This window comes from Carlito syrichta, unplaced genomic scaffold, assembly GCF_000164805.1.
Source record: "Carlito syrichta isolate Samal-C Ts95f unplaced genomic scaffold, Tarsius_syrichta-2.0.1 Scaffold287916, whole genome shotgun sequence".
In the NCBI taxonomy this organism is placed as follows: Eukaryota; Metazoa; Chordata; class Mammalia; order Primates; family Tarsiidae; genus Carlito; species Carlito syrichta.
Genome location: NW_007232012.1, coordinates 28,915 through 47,037, shown reverse-complemented (window position 1 = coordinate 47,037; position 18,123 = coordinate 28,915). Strand labels below are relative to the sequence as shown.

Below are 18,123 nucleotides of genomic sequence, written 5' to 3'. Positions count from 1 at the left end.
AATTTTCCTATATAAACAATCAGTCTGAAAGAGAATTTTATGGATGGGGCAGCTGAACTGTGGGGTTGTGGGGTACATTTAGCTGACAGAAAAGTTATAACTCAAAAGAAGATAAGAACACAGTCCTCAAATTACAGAAGACTATCATGTTCTGGGGAGGACTTAATTCAAGAAACCTATAAAATGTATAAGTTATCAGTTGTGTGCTATTAATAGATCTAAAAAATCTTGGAATCCATTAAACAAGAAACAAAAGGTAAGTGGTAAACAACAGAGATGAAGATGAAAATGGAAAATATAAAGGGGCAAGCAGAAATCAAACAAAGTGATGAGATGAGGAACAAATGCAAATCATATTAAAGATTGAACTGGCAGAATTAAAACTCATCTTGGAACTTTCAAAAAGCAGAATCAACAGTACAAAAATTAGAAAATAAAAAAGAGAAACACTTATGAGGTAATAAACCAGAATTCAGACACTATAATTTAGAGATTAAAATGATAACTATTAACTCATTGAACATTTACTGTGCACTTGTTTCTAAGCAAAAATATTTTACATAAGTACATCACTGTATCTACAAAAATGCCATAATATGAAGACAGCTTTTAATCCTTAATTTATGTGTGAAGAAACTTCAATATAGGGGTATGTTTTTAAATTTGCCTAAGATCACACAGCTAAAAATTGGCATAGGTGGGCTCTGAACCTAGATTAATTTGACTCTGCCCTGTGCTGCTACGTTAAGGTAGACACCTGGGAAGAAATACATAATATTGAAAACTGCTGCTTCTCACCAGAAGTAATAATCATATGCACAATGGAATATTTTCCCAACTGAAAAAAAATAAAATCTGAAGCATTAAAGAGCCCATAATGTAACAAAAAATTAATGAAAATAAACCAACACATTTTCGGATAACACTTTTCACTTAATTGATAAAGAGCACTAGACCAATCAAAAAGGTAAATTGCCTTGTGCATTCACTCTCAGCATAAAATAAATATGATTCTAATAAATATGATTCCAAATAAATATGATTCTAACAACCAAAAGAAATTTAAAATCTCAACAAAAGACACCTCAGCAATGCTAATGGGGGATTATTTTCAAGATTAGCAGCAAAACTGCACATATCCACTTTACCATCTTTTCTCTTTTGGTACCTTGTTTTCTCAGCCAACTGGCAAAGAAACCGATCTCTATACCCCTAACATCTCCACCAAATCCAGCTTTCTGGATCTCTGTTCCCTCACTCCTTCAATCTCACTTTCTCACATTCTTCTACTTTACTGTGAAATTCTCTAATTTTGATAATTATCCAAGCTGGCTTTGGAGCCGCCCAATTCTCATCCCCCCTCATTATTCTGATTCTGCACAGCGAAAGTCCACCTGGCAGTACCAGAGTTCTTAGTTTTTAAGATGACCTTCTACATAAGTCCTTGCAAGCTCACTTTAGTATTGTGAGCAGCAAACCTTGAAGGAAAAAAGGTTAAAGAATTCACAGTTCATACGGGAAGAATAACAGGAAAAAAATACTAAAAACAATCACTAACAAAAAAATGGAAAACATAAAACATGATGGCAGAAAAAAGAAAATTATAAAAACAAATGTGAATGAGTGAAACGCCACTACTAAAATACAGAGAATTTCAAATTGAACATAAAACCCCAACTACAGAGATGTTTTTGGAAACTGCTACTTTCAGTGAAACAATGTGTAAGGAAGGTAATTTTACCACAGGTTAATTGATATAAAAAAGAGTTAAGTTCCTACAATATATTTTGGTCACAAAAACATCACCATACATCTAATATGAAACATTGAAATAAATGTCAGTTACTTACCTATTCAGGAAAGATTAATCAAAACAAGTAAGGTCATTATTTACCCAAGTTTCTTGTTTTGTTTTTTTTTTTGTTTTTTTGAGTTGGAGTCTCAATCTGTCGCCCAGACTGGAGTGCAGTGGCACACTCCCGACCACCGCAGCCTCGACCTGCTGGGCTCCGGCGATCCTTCCACCTCCGCCTTCCGAGTAGCTGGAACTACAGGCACGTGCTACCAAGCTAATTTTTTTGGTTTTATTGTAGAGATGAGGTCTCACCAAGTGGCCCAGGCGGGTCTCAAACCCGCGGGCTTAGGCAATTCACTCACCTCAGCCTCCCAAAGGCGCGGGATTACAGGCTGAACCACCGAGCCTGGTTTACCCAAGTTTTGATGAATCTGTGAGTGACAGTGTTCGTACTGGTGCTGGGTTAAATCAAGGAATAAATGTTTGCAAAGTGAAAACTAGAAGGAGCTCCTCCTACCATTATGTAGTTCAAAAACCAACAATCATAACTAAGGTGAGCTAGCTGAGTACTGTCTCTTGCTGTGGTGCATTTGTATGATGATGGTTTACCACGCAGTCATAAAAAGGAACAAAATCATGAACTTTGCAGCAACCTGGATGGAACTAGAGTCTATAATACTGAGTGATCACTCACAGAAACAAAGATCTGAGTATCACATGTTCTCACTCATAAGTGGACCTTGAACAGCTATTGTAATACTATAAGAAAAGGATTGACAGTGGTGGGATACTATAGGGGGGGCAGGGAGGGGAAGAGAGGTGGGATTAATGGTAGTCAATATCTGTCTGGAGATGGGGGGGACACCCCTTATCAACAAGGGTACCTGAACGATGCATATTTGTATACCTAATCCTTAACTATACCCCAATTTTAAAATAAAAAATATGTTTTAAAAAATAAATAAATAATATAAAATCACAAATTTAATTTAAAAAAAGAAAGAAAATAATTTGTATATATGCATTCATTCATTTTCCAACCCACTTATCCATCCATTTCAGGGTTGCAAGTGGCGGGAGGCCACTGGGGCAGTTTAGGGGCAAGGCAAGAACAAGCCCTGGATGGGCCACTCACAATCACACCCACACTCATTCATACTGGGACCATGTAGACATGCCAATTTACCTCACAGGCACAGTGTTGGGAGGAAATCAGAGTGCCTGGAGAAAACCCATGCAGACATGGGGAGAACGTGCAAACTCCACACAGTGGCCCTGCCTGGGAATTTTTTTTTTTCCTCAACCTTACAACAAAATGACATTGAATTAAATGACTTTACTTGAGGACCTGCTGTAAAATCACAGCCACACAACAATGGTTTGGTCAGCCACATACTTTATGGTAGCCCCATAAGATTATAATGTCACGATTTGACTGTATCTTTTCTATGTTTACATATGATTAGACAAGAAATACTTATCATTGTGTTATAAATGCCTACAGTATTTAGTATAAAAACCACTACCCTTTTCTTGAGAAATTACCATACTTTAAGCACTGTTACATACTTTACAGACATCTGGTAGCTAACATTTATACAGTGTATTCCACACGTCAATCACTATGCTATATGCTTTTCATATACATGGATTCACTGAATCCTCACAGTTACCTTTTGAGATAGGTAGTAATATGCTATACAGGTTCATAGCATGGCAGAAATAGGCTAGTCCACATAGAGTAGGTATGTAGTTGGCTATACCATCTAGGTTTGTTTAGGGACACACTATGACATTCACACAACAGTGAAATCACCTAACAACACATTTTTCAGAAGGTATGTCTGTCATTAAGCAATGTTTGACTGTATCTAAAGCAATGTGACCTAAAAGCTTAAAACAAAAATTTTAAGTGTAAAGGTAACCAAAACAAGAAAAATGCAAACAAAAAGTATATCAAAGAGAAACTGACAAATATTGCATTAATAGCTGGTCTTTTCCTTAGTTTTTTACAAAAACTTTTAATCTGGTGGGTTCTTTCTTCCAGGGAGGTATACAACAGAACCTTGGTAGAGGCTGGTTTAATTTAAATAGCTTCTCTGCCCCAAATTTCTGATTTGGTATTATCCTAAATTTAGAATGACTATTTCAGAGAATATACATTATATCTTATCAATATGCTATTTCTAATATAAACAAATGTTAGTTTGCCAGAAATAGAGAATATAAATTTTTAAATGTTACCCACAGAATATTAACAAACATTTTAAAAATATGTTATATTAACTATATAAAAACTTTTAATCTGTGTATAAAAATGCAAATCAAAATTTTTAAAAATGACAAAATTGGAGGTGTTACATCATATGAGGCAAACACATATATTGTTTTTCATATGTAGAGAGATACTTAAATAAGAAAATGTAAATTGTTCAATAAAAAATTAACAATAAACCTAGTAGGCATGTCACAAAAGTACAAATGGCCAATAAACATTAAAAATACTTAATCTTTTTGATAATCAAATAAATGCAAATTAAAACAATATTCTGACATATTTTGCCTTTCAAACTTGCAAAGTTTTTGTTTTTGTTTTTTTTTTGAGTTGGAGTCTCATTCTGTTGCTCAGACTGGAGTGCAGTGGCCGCTCCCGGCCACCACAGCTTCAACCTGCTAGGCTCCGGCGATCCTTCTGCCTCAGCCTTCCGAGTAGCCGGAATTACAGGCATGCGCTACCACACCCAGCCTGTAATTTTATTGTAGAGATGAGGTCTCGCTGCCCAGGCAAAGTTTTTTATTGTAAAACTTGGTGTTGGCTAGAATGAAATGAAATCCACAATCTTGCATTCTGCCTGCTGGTAGAAGTATAATTTGTACAGCCTTCTGGGCAAGTATTTGGCAGTATAAAAACCACTACCCTTTTCTTGAGAAATTACCATACTTTAAGCACTGTTACATACTTTACAGACATCTGGTAGCTAACATTTATACAGTGTATTCCACACGTCAATCACTATGCTATATGCTTTTCATATACATGGATTCACTGAATCCTCACAGCTACCTTTTGAGATAGGTAGTTATATTTCATTCTCATTTACCTAGACAGAATCTGAAGTACACAAAGGTTAATTTATTTCTAAAAAGTCTCATAATATTTTTAAAATGCTTCTGAGGTAAATATTATTCTCCCATTTCACAGGTTAGGACATTAGAGAAAGAGCCAGAAGGATGTATAACTTTCCTAAGTCACAGGAAGGGTACATAGCAGACGTGTGCATCAATAGCTGACTTCAAAGTCTAAGACTGTACTAGACTTCAAGAGTTTTTGATCCTATTGTTTCACTTATAGGAATTTATCCCACAATCACTATCTAGAATTCTCCCAAAGATATTTATACAGATTTTTTAAACATCATATTAATTACAATAGCAAAAGGTGGAAATAGAAAATGAGGGGTGATTGAGACAACATGTGATTGAGGGAGAGACAGTAAAAAGCAACGGAAAGATCTTGAAGAGGGTGAGATGATACCAGTTGCTCTAGGATAGACTCTTGGTCAGGAAGCAAAAAAAAAATGGTTGTCAAAAAGATAAGTATTGCAGTTGTCCAAGTGAGTGATAGTAGTAGTTTGACCTGACCAGTAGTTAAGGGTAGAGATGTACAAATTTAACACATACTTTGGGAAACAGAGTGACAACTATGGATATGAGGTATGAAGAAGAAGGTGAAAGATTGAGAGTAATGTTTAAACTTGATAAAATGGGTGACTGGAGGTATCATTTATCGATATTGAGAATGCAGGAGGAGCAAGAGTTTAGGTTTGAATTTGTAAGTGTAGAGGTAGCGAGACAGCCAATTGGAAATGTCACTACATTCCATTGCCTATTGGATGCAGACATGTGGATATCGTTTAGGAGTCAATAGCATCTAGATGACATTTGATATAACTTACGACGTCTCTGAAGAAAGACTAGCAAAAAGTAAAAGAGAAAGAGAAGCGGGCCCAGGTCTAAATCTTGAAACTCTCCAATATGCAGAGTCAAGCTCCAGAAGGAGTGAGCAAAGGACACTAAGAATCCCCAAGGTGCAGGAGCTAAACAGAAGTGTCAGAGAAGTGAAGAAACATTTCAACAAATAGTGAGAAACCTGTGCAGAATGCTGTAGAGTAGTGAAGGTGAGGATTGTCAAGTGTTTTTTGCAGATGTAAAGGTGGCGGTTGTTGGTGTCAGCAGAAATGGTGAGCACAAGCCAGATGAAGTGAAGGGGTGAAAATTTGCCTAGGTGCTTCATGCTAGAAGGCAGTCTTGGAGGAGGATATAAAGAGCAAAAACCAAAGGAGAATTTAGAGGAAAGGAAGATTTTTGTGATTTGTTTGGGTCAGTTGGTTTGTGTTTGACAATGGAAGATACTAGACAAAGTTTGAATGATCCTAGGAAGAATTCACCAGAGCAGTGGTTCTCAAACTCTGAGGTGCATCAGAATTAACTTGTTTAAGCAAGGATTACTGAGCCATACCCAAGAGCTACTGATTCAGCAGATGTGGAGTTGACTGGAGAACTTGCATTAATAACAAGTTCCTGAGTGAAGCTACTAATGCTGACCCTGAACACACTCTACTGCAGCAGAGAGAGAAGTTAAAAATATATGTGAGAGAAAGAAAAACTATCAGCATCATCTCTGAAAAGATAGGAAGAGTTGGGGTTCAGAGGATTTATGAAGATCGATTTTTGATAGGCTAAAAGCAACTGTGTAAAAATAGACAAGGAAAAAGAGAGAAAAACAAAAAAGAATTATGAGAATAACATGATAGCAAACACCTCCTATATATCAAAAGTAGTTGTAAGTGTTTTAACATATATTAATTCAATTCCTAACAATAGTCCATCAGGCAGAAAAAATGCAGTTAATATGTTCATTTGGTGCAAGAAAGTGACAGAAAACCTATATAACAGATTATGTTTCTTGTATGGTGTCTAATTTGATCTACAATATGACACCATCAGCTGAGTAGGATTAAGAAGAAGATTAACATTTGGATACTTTGGGAAAATAGAAAGTATTTAATGAGGACAATGGGAGGAGTTTATTATAGAAATATAGTAGGATTGGTGTAACTACTGAGTGCCCATTTGAAAGTAGGGTTGAGAATTTTTAGTGATACACTGCTTGATATTTTCCAGTCCGCTTAGTTGCCACTTGCAACCTGGGAAAAGGCAAGCTGTGGGCTTAATCAGTTGGGTTTATATCAGGTGGATAAAATAGGAGAAAAGGAAGTGAAGAGTGCAAATTTTTTTTCTAAAACTTTGTAGTATATTTGGGTTGTAGATTCCAAAGAGTCTAAAATAGATAAAGCTTGAGGAAATTGACCAATAAATATGTTGAAAACATACTTGAGATTATTCTAACATTCATTATGCTTGCTCTTATTATAAAATTTTTTGAGGGGAAGTTTTGTTTTCTATCAGATTTGATGCATTCTGCTTTTTTTGTCAAAGGCTTAAATTCAATTTTCCATTTAAATGTGCTTTAACATTTCATGAAGCTGAAAAATGCTCTTACTACACATGCATGAATTTGAGTGTGAGATATGTAAGTGGTGTGTATGGGTATATTTCACTCTAATCATTCTGCATGGCATCCTGCACTGTGAGAAATCGATTCACTGGTTTGCCACTCAAACTGCTGGGGCTCTAATAGTCCTCCACCTTGAGATAATTAGATTTAATCAGCAATTTTACAATAAATAATAATGGTATGAACTTGGGTTAGTCCCAAAGAGTAAATTTTTTGTGTGGAGAAATAGGCAACCTGTTCCTTTAAGAACATATAGGATTCACAGAAGATGTCTATAAAATGTTAAAGGGGTATAGCCAACCATGACCTAACCTTTTAGGGATGGAGAGAACATCAACCTTGTAATGAAATTATCCATGGGAGCTCATGCACGTTGTAGAATTCATCCTATATAGATACAAGTGTCCACCACATTAGATAGTTGCTATTGCCTTTAATCAGGCAAAATATATGCATATATAAAATATTTTTTAAAAGACTGGCAGAAAATTTTTAGTTGAAGTCAAAATGAAAAGGAAATGAATGAGATCTACTCTGTTTAAAGAACTGCCTTTACCTGCAAGGGTGCTGGTATTGACAAACTCAGCACTGGCAGAGGGCACACGGGGTAGATGGGGGTTGTCCTCACTGTAGGCTTTCAGAATGTACTTCTCAATTACACCTCTGACCACAACAGGTTCATCCCAGGTCACCTCAATGCTATATCCATTTATGCTGCAGACTCTTGAGGGAGTTGGCACACTTTGTGGAGCTGCAAAAGAATAAAAGAGAAAATATAGAAAATGGCAGTTCTGAGAAGACTATTGCCCCTATTCTTCACTTTTAATGGCTGCAGTAAATCAGACTCAACCATTAGCATAAATACAATTTATTAGAGTTGTAACTTTTCAGCATTGATTTAATATGACTGCACATCTTGAGCCATTCAGTTTAAGCGATATTTCAAAACCATCAAAACTCCATCGACATAACATTCTTTCAAGTCTAGTCCAGGTTTTCCAAAAACATTTAATGTATCCAACATGTTTAAACATCACTCATAAAGAAGGAGGTGGATAGTAGGCAGATAACAAGTTCAAGCAATAGAATGATGTACCCCTTTGAAGCAAGATAATTAGACTGTTATTAAAACATAGTGGTTTGACACTTTTATATCTTCAATGTATTAACCAAAAAATATCACAAATGTGATTGTGTCTCATTAATGCTTGAATGTCTGGACCCATTTTCTAAATTCAACTGTTGTTCAAATTAGTTTTTTAAAAAAGCAAAGTTCTACCAGAAATGATATATAGGATATATTCCTAGATGCATGGGGGTGGGGGGCTAAGGGAGCTGATGCCCTTGAGATTCTACAAAATTGTTTTCAGAGATATGTTCTACAGAGTATCTCAAAATAATAATAACACAAAATGAGGACACTTAAAGGAACTGCAAAGCCTTACTTACAAGCTAAGCCCCCTAATTTTTAAAATCCATAACTGTTAACTATTTATTAGATATTTCTACAGCTCTGATCAGTAACAACTTCATCACAGCTGACTGCACTGGGGACACAAAGAAAGAGCCCGAGGAACTCCGTGGCAGGATGATGGATGAGAGACCTGCTCTAACTGCTCATGGACTCCTGAGCCCTGTCGATGGAGGATCACTTTGGTTTTTCCACATCAAATATCCTCCTTCTCCGACTTTACTGTTCAGACCAATAAAATAGGACAGCTTTAAGGAAAACAAAGTGAACATAAAGGATGAGGGAAACCACAGAGGGGGAAAACCTCTCTCTGTGCAGTTAAAACACCATGAACACCTATAGAAAACACACAGGCCATGCGACCAAGTTGCAAGGAAAGGGACAACGGGAGTGATGCTGATTTTATTAGTTCTGAAATGTGGTACAGGGCAAAGTACAGTACTGTCTAACAGATGGTCTTCTCATAAGGGACAGAGCAAAACTGACTCAAAAATAATTAAATAGTGCAATTATTCTGCAACCCTTGGGAGCATGTAGCTGCTTGGTGTTGTGGTCAGATTGTAAATATGAATTTATGGCATAAGACTTTGTGATTAGACCATTGTTATAAATTCAGAACACTGTTTGTGTACTTGCTCAGTGGTACTCAAAATTGGGACTATTAAGCCAAATGAGCAATGCACTTTCTGGGTACCTATTTACATTGCTGAATTATACTCAAAGCAGGCTTTATAGTATAATTGCTAGTAAAGTAAAGGAATGAAAAATAGGGGCACAGAATATGACAGTAATAAATGAATATTTTACATTGGAGCTTTTTCCTAGCTCTGAAGTTGAAAAGGATTTTAAGAGATTGTTAGCTCATTATCTTGCCTATAAATAGATGATAATTTAAATCATTCTAGAATAGTATCAAGTTGTCCTCTTCTGAAAAATATGTAGGAAGAAAGCCTGGAGAATTATTCTTAGTTGCCCATCTCAGTATTTAATTATCTTTTAGATTAAGAAGATTCCTCAAAGGACGCCTAAGATAGAAAATTATTGTTGATAATAAGCATAAGAGAATAACTTGGTGAAAAATACATCTTCAGATAAATTGTTATTTGCTGGATAAACTTTCTTCAGAGACATTGGTGGCAATCATTTGGAGATATGTCCATTTTTCAGACAAATATTTGACCCCAAAGTAGTAGAATGCTACTGAGCCACAAAGCTCTTTGTGTTGAATATCTTCCTGTGATGGTATTATAGGAAAATGTTTTATGACCATAATCAGAAGTACAAAATACTTATAGGTAAGCTTTCTGAGGTTAGATCTAATGTAATCTATCTCCTAGCTGTTTCTCTTCCAAATCAAAAAATTTAAACCAATCAGCAATTTCTTTGTTGGGAGAGTCATCCTAAGATCCTAACTGTCAACAGCATGGCAAACATCCACAATGACGTGATAACAGACACATTTGCTGCCAACCAGATGCAAGTTTCAAATGTGCTGTCGGCAAAAAATTCTAGAGGTTGGGGTAGGTGTGGCTGCCATTTCCTTAAGTCAACCTGAACTTACTTTCTTCTGCATCCAAAGAGGAGAGAATCAAGCCTGATCAAATATTTAGTAAATTCTTAAAAAAGCAAAAGTACTAATCTACTAAGCATTTTAGCCTTTGACAGGTGCATTTTCAAACAAAGACATGCTTTGTCATAAAATTACAAAACTACTACTACTTTGGGTTAATAGCCCTTGTGTACACATATGCATTTTAAGATGAATAGCATTTACCTGCAGCTGTTGTACGACCTCGACTCCAATCACTATACACTGAACCTCCTTCATGAGAGGCTATCACTCGATACAGGTATTCTTAAATGGAAATAAGAAGTAGAAAGGTTAAAATATTACTCAGATAGACTAATGAGGGACTGGTAGGGAGGGAAAGGGGGACGAACAGGAGACATGTAACATTTAATTCAGAGAACCGTCACATTACCTGTGAAATGCTGGAGACCACCCTCATAAACACTCTGTTCTTTTCCCTGGTAAACCAGAATGGAGTCATTTCCCCTGCAGTTAACAGCGCTGTCAGTTGATAGGCATCCATCCAGATTGACTCTGACAGCACTGCTGGACACAGATGCCAAGTTAACGACAGCACCCCGTGTAAATTTAACATCCTTCATGCAACCACCGAAACCTAGCAAATAGTAAGGGATGAGTATCACATAAAGGGCTTAAGTCATTAATTACCAATCATTTTTGTTCTCTGCAGTACCACATTTTGGGGGAGGGGAGTGGTTAGACACAATTGTTAGACTTTCAAGTCTTGTTTAGGAAATCTTTTATGCCTTCTCCTGCTTTTTATCAGGCGAAGTCGTTGCAAGGAAATATTTATATTTCTGTTATTTGGAAAATATTGATGTGAATAATTATAATTTAAATCTTAGTACTGAAAAGCATTTATTTTACCTCTTTATGCCCACATTTTCCAAATTCTGTTTCTTCTTAAGACATAAAATTTAGGCAATTATATATTATGGTGGGGAATATTCACTTGTCCCTCAATGTTGGAAAATTAATTTACTATAAGTCAAATGTTTACATGCCAAAAAATAATATTTAAATTAGCATGACTATTCAATAAGCTCATTGGGGAAGAAATACACTTTGAGGATTTTATGCAGAATAGCAGGAGAGAGAACATGGCTTCAAAATATATTAGAATGCTAAGAAATTCCTGTGAATTGCATAATAATAATTTCAGAGATAGAGAATTTAGTCCCAGTTTCAGCAGCACCCAGAAGAGTTATCACTATGCTCTACCATTCTCACTGAGTTCCATAATCTTGAAAATACAAAATGGTCACCAGTTTTATGTTCACATTAACATGATAGGGGCCAACATTTAGCTTTGGCAATAGTAACACCGTAAGGTTTCACAGAATGTGTATTCTACACAGGTGACCTTAGAACAACCACTGTGCAGTACAGTTCTGTGAAGTTGAACAGAGAATGTGGATGAAAAGAATTTATAGTATTCACTACTTTTTTTGTAAGAAAACATACAAAAAAGGCATCCAGTCAGCCACGAATAGCAGCTGCTTTGAATTTCATGTTATTTTGTGTAAACAGTGATCAGCTCAATGAAGTTTGGCAGTACTCTCTTCAGAAAACTGCATGAAATTGGGGCAAACAGGACTGAGTTGGAGATTGCTGTAGCACACACATACACTCTTTCTAAACAAAACATGTAAAGTTTGAAAGGCCCTCAATACATGATCAGTTTTTTTCAAGATTAAAGCACAGCAGCAGGAAACGAAAATAAAACAAAATGCAACACCTAACAGTAAAATAAGTTAATAATAACAATGGCCATATAGCATTCTTCAGCATTTATATGATGTCTTATTATGTCTTCCAACACATTAAGTTGCAGCCTATTTCCTTTTAAATGCATTTTGCTATTATTCACATTTCTTTAGGCCCGACTGATCAATACTGCTAGTCTATCTTAAACACACAGTAGACACTCAATAAGTTGGGTGAATTGAATTGAAAGCAATGAAGCTCACTATAAAAGCATTTGCTGGAAAATTCAGAAGCTAAGAATTCTAATTTCTTTACCAGCAGTAATTTTCTGATGGCACATAGCTGAATTATCTAACTTCTCTATACCCTAATCTTCCTACCAAAAAAATGAGAATGCTAGAAAGGCAGCTTGGCAAACAAGTAAGTGCTGTTATAAGAACTGTCACATTATTGTTTGAGGACTACGTAATTTGAATTTTACAAGATGAAGAGTTCTGCAGGTGGATGGTGGCGACTGCTACACAACAATGTGAATGTACTTAATGCCACTGAACTGCATACTTAAAGACAGTTATGATGGTCAATTTTATGTTATGTATATTTCACCACCATTTCCAAAAAATTAAAAGTTTAACAGAAAGAATTGCCATAACAATTAATTCACAAGATGGAATTTTAAATTTGAGAAAGGGCACAGAAATAGTTTTCCTTCATTTTGGAGATAAAGAGAAAGGTCCAGAGAGCTATAAACTGTGGTTTGTAAACACTAATCCTCCTAAGGGTGTGGTCCTCTGGCCTTGGGCTATGTTTTTCTTCTGGTAGAGACCACTGGGCTTGCTTTAATGAAGTCTGCACCATTCTTTCAAATCATTAGCACCAGAAACACTCTCCAGCCACCTTCAACATTTGAATGAAATGTGAGGATAAGAAGAGGGGAAGAACATGGTTGTAAGAAGAGTGGAAATTCATCCTTTTTCTGGCTCCCCTGCCTTTGAGAGAATCAAAAAATATTCCTTACTCTTACCAGTCCCACACCACCCTACCACCCTCAGGCCTCTAAATTACAGGTGACCCAGAGTTCTACATTGACAATCCAGAAAAGCATTAGTGCTTCCTCGAGGGGAGGCACTACCACACTAGGGCACTTGGCTTGGCAGGCAGGCTTGGTTCCAGGCCCTATTGCTTCTCTCTCAGTGGAGGTCTTCGAGCAGAGCATAACATATGATACCATATGCGATGGCCCAGTTATGCCTAACCTAGGTATAAGTGATTGTCCTAAGTCATAGTTCCTAGAAGAAAAACTCCTATGATCTGGGCTGATAAATCTTCAGCAAATTATGTTGCCCACACTTACAAGACAACGAAGAAAATTAATTTTGTATTTACTTTAGAGGAAGATTACAATGTTAGTGGATAAGAAAAACAAATAGTATTAACATGATCACAAAATAGAGCTTCTGAAAAAAAGTGCTAATTAAGAAGCATAGAAAAGGATGAAGATTTTAAAAGTATTGATAATGGATGGAAAGAAATACATCAAGTGAACATGATTCATTTTAATTGCAATTGACTACATGCATACTGTACCTCTATATTGTGAATATTCTCCCTGATCACTGCATAAAACATTCAGTTACTAATATAGATCAGTGTCTTTCAAAGCATCTGAGTCACAATTTTAAGAAATGGAGGTCAAAACATGTGCATTTTTAATATCCTATTATTACTAAATATTATTAATAATTCTGGTGATTCCATTGTACCATCAATAGTAAAAATAAAAATAGCTGATTTGGACTTCTTACTACATTCCAGCTACTGTGCTTCAATATTTTTTCAGTGGTTTTGAGCTACGGATGATACTGCACTGATAAAAATTTAGTATTACCCATAAATAAAATATCTTTCAGTATCACAGCCTTAGTGATAGTGTAGGTAAAATTATTCCCCTTGGGCCTACGGTAATATTTTAAACTTCTGTCATTATCATCTTATGATTTGTTTTAGTCCCGTCTCTAGAACATCAATAGTAATGGGTGTAGGTATAATTCAAAGAACAAGGTTGAATAGGGAAGTTTTTTTTTTTTCCTAGATGTAAACAGCATTGAGTAACCTCACTCATACAAACGGTTTTCAAGTTCTTTCTAACCTCAGAAACCTGAAAACCCGGAGAAGCTCTTATACGAATGTAATATTTTTAGCTGCTGTTACATCTTAAGTGCCTTGAAAATGTCATTACTGTCTTACACCCCAGTTATTCATTAACTCCTTACTACTACCCTTCTAAAAGTCTCCTAAGAGCTTGCCATATATTTTCTATTCAAAGGTATTTAAATCTTTATGTACTTACCAAATAGGCAAGACTGCTTCATGGAAATTTTAACTATTCATGGTACATAGATTTTGAAGTACGTGGAGAACATTTTCTACACGGGAGCCTGGCCTGCTTGGTCACCTGCTGGAAGTTACTGTGCTTTCCCCACTTTGTAGAGAAGAAGTGTCAGCCAATGCCCATAAAGAACACTTGATTGTGAAAAGGAGAGTAGACTTTTACATCAGGCTGCCTGAGACAGATTTACTGTCTTACTATCTGCTTACTAGACATGTGGCCTTAAGCAAGTTACTTTCCTCTCTGTTATTCAGGTTCCTCATCTGTTAAATGGGGATATGAATAATAATGCCTAACTCAGACCTTGTTATGGAGAATTGATCAACTTATTCTCACGTACAGTTCTTAGAACCATGACTGCCACACAGAATGCACTTAGATATTAGCCTTTTTAAGTTAATAATTTCTCTGAATGCATCCAAACTTACGAGTTAAATGCTTGCTTTAGTTGTAAGTAATGCACATTTTCTTTCTCTGAAGGTTATTGATAATAAAAAATATGCAAAATTTCCCAAGTATGTTTGGAAGTCAACCAAACACTCCCTTTCATGTGCTTTTTTTGCATAAAATTTCTACTAAAAAGTGTGGAGAAAATTAGCATTTATGTCAAAGAAAAACAAAAAAATTAATTTATTTGCCATTTTTTCTAGTTGTGTACATCAACCTATTTTTCTCATCCTTAAATACAGGTAATGATCATTATAAAAAAGAACCAGAACCATATGTGTTTTTGAGAAAAGCATATCAGGAAATATATTCTCACATTATATATGTTTACATTAATTACTACTTGCTGAGAACATGTTGAAATAAATATGTCTATAATAAATAGAATGATAGCACATTTTTTTTTTTTTTTATGAGTTGGAGTCTCACTCTGTCACCCAGACTGCAGTGGCCACTCCCAGCCATTGCAGCCTCGACCTGCTGGGCTCCGGCGATCCTTCCGCCTCAGCCTTCCAAGTAGCCGGAATTACAGGCATGCGCTACCATGCCTGGCTGATGTTTTGATTTATTGTAGAGATGAGGTCTCGCTACCCAGGCGGGTCTCGAACCCGCGGGCTCAGGCAATCCACTCACCTCCGCCTCCCAAAGGTGCAGGATTACAGGCTGAGCCACCGAGCCCGGCGATAGCACATTTTTAAGAACAACATACAAAAGTATTTGAAGAAGGACTATTTGACTGTTTTGTAGGGCTTAAAATTTTTCAAAACAGGGGGTATTAGTGGGTGTAGCTATTAGCCTAAGTCTATTACTATATCTTAAAACACAGAACCATTAAAACCTGGCAAGACCAGAGCTGTATCGATTTGTGAATTCCTCTAGATGGAGTTTACCTTGTTCCAGACTCAAGTGTTGATAAGAGTTATGCAGCTCCTGTGGGATTCCTCCCACATAGACTGGTGAATTCACCACCAGTGGCTGGGCTCCAGACTCTGACGCCCGCTCCATTATTCCATTCATGCTTGCTGATATGAAGGAGCCTTCCTTTTTAATAATTACTTTATTCCACTTTCCATCACAATAAGACAGTCCCAGCCAGAGATCCACTTGTGTAAGGGCAAGACTGGTATTTAACTGGAAGCTCAATATTCCACTCTTCAGCTCCATCTGTATTTTATATTAAAAAAGAAAATAGCTATATAAAAAAAGCTGCAGAATGGCAGTTTGGAAGAAAGCAGAAGGTCAATTTCTTGAAGAAAAGCAAGAAATTTCTCTGAGAGCACTCTATAGAAATGTTTTACTTTATGCTCAGCAGAATTGGAGCAATGTATAATGAATATTTTGCAGGCATATAATTGACACGATGGATGTTGTATCAAGTAAAAAATAATTATACCCAGTAATAATTATACGATGTAATGCAATGTTATGTAGATCTAGAAATTTTGTGTGTGTGCAACATAGTTAAAAGATTAAACCCTAGCATAAGTGACTGAATGACTGAAGAGAACAGAACAGTTTGAACGATGACACTTTGAGTTTTTAGAAAAATGAGAAAATACTACTTCATATATCAATTTAATGTGGGGGAAAATAGACAAGACAATAAGAAAATGAAATGTCAGGCTTGATTAAGGTTAGTGAGCTCAATTTCAAATTTGTAAGATAAATTTTTATTTAGTATTTCAGTTTTATTCTAAATCTCTAACTAATATAATTATTTCTATGTGTATTCTATTAGAAATACTGTACCACTTTTAATGTGAACATATTTCAATGAGATTTTCAGGGCAGAATAAATTAATTCATACTTTTTTTCCTTCAGTCTGTTACATGATAATTATTTTACCTACTATGCTTTACTTTTTTAGAAATCTAATAAGTGATAATAGGATTATTGAAAACTTGAGATCAGTTGTGTCAATTAGAACAAATTAAATCATGTCAGATAAAAACATTAACATTTCTACAAAAATATCATCTTTGTGAAGTACCTTAGGTAAACAGTGGCTCATTTGTCTATCCATTTATTCAATAAGTAATTAGGTCTTTATTATGCTCCATAAACCTGCTACACTAAGATAAACATTGGAAAAGGGAGATCCAAGATGGTCACCATGGAGCAGCAGATCAGCACCTCTCTCACTGATCCAGACAGACAGAGAGTAGGGACCTAGCAGTCCATAGATGGAGACACCTCAAACACTTTTGGATGAGTGAAACAATCCACCCAGCAAAAGTCTCTTTGAACACAGAGATACTAGAAAGTGACAGGGGATGCAGGAATCCAGGTACCACATCCTCCATCATGTGCCAGGCTCAGAGAAGAATGGAAGTCCTGCCCTGTGGCCAAAAGTGGGTGAGTGAGCCAAAGATGCTTTGGGATGGTTTACCCCACTCTGAGCCATGCAGAGGTCATCAGTCCCATGCAAGAGAAGTTCAGGGCAGAGTGCAGTGGCAGAGAACCACAGTTCAAGCAAAATGGGAGAAAGGCCCATGCTAGGTCAGCTGCCATGAGTACAGCTTCCCACCAGGCTGGTGGCTCATGGGCAGGGAGGGCATGCTGGCAGAGTGAACCTGGCTGATGTGCACTGCCAGCAGCTGGCAGCTATCTCTCCAGCAAGATCAGAAAGAACTCCCTCTAAACCCTGCATCCCAGTAGGGCAGTACTACCCCCTTCTCCCTCCATGGCAGAGAACTTGCTCTATTTCAAGAGCAGAGTGCAGACCTGAACAGGGAGGAAAGACAACAAAGGGCTCTCTCAGTGGGAAGTATCCTGGGCTGTATGCTGCAGACAGCATATGGGAGAGCCACCCCCCCTCCCCACTATCCACAGAGTGCTAGCAGTCAGGGCTGAAAGCTGGTCCAACTAGGCTAGCAGCAGGAGAGAAACTCTGCAGTGACAGAAACCTGAACAAGAAGCAGATGTGAATGCCCCTTCTTCTCTCACTGAGCGACATATATTGAACTACAGAAAGGACCCCAGAACAGAAGGTAATTTAATAGCTTCAGAACATCAAATCAAAAGAGAAATTATAGAGAGTGAAAGAATGACTGTCAAAAATGAGGAAAAAGCAATGAAAAAATACAGGCAACCCTCAGAGTCCTAAAGAGATAGTGCCTAAAAAAGCAGCTATCAGAGCACAAA

At 36.7% G+C, this 18,123-nt stretch overlaps 1 protein-coding gene across 1 annotated transcript in view; it reads right to left on the bottom strand.

Annotated features, from left to right (window-relative positions):
- LOC103255181 (usherin) overlaps positions 1-18,123 on the bottom strand; it is a 465,104-nt gene that overhangs the window by 429,113 nt on the left and 17,868 nt on the right. Inside the window, exons 7-10 of the mRNA XM_008053149.2 lie at positions 15,869-16,142; positions 10,827-11,030; positions 10,619-10,699; positions 7,930-8,124 (exon numbers count right to left, since the gene is read on the bottom strand). Coding sequence (XP_008051340.2) covers positions 7,930-8,124; positions 10,619-10,699; positions 10,827-11,030; positions 15,869-16,142 — 754 coding nt within the window. The remainder of the gene's footprint in view (positions 1-7,929; positions 8,125-10,618; positions 10,700-10,826; positions 11,031-15,868; positions 16,143-18,123) is intronic.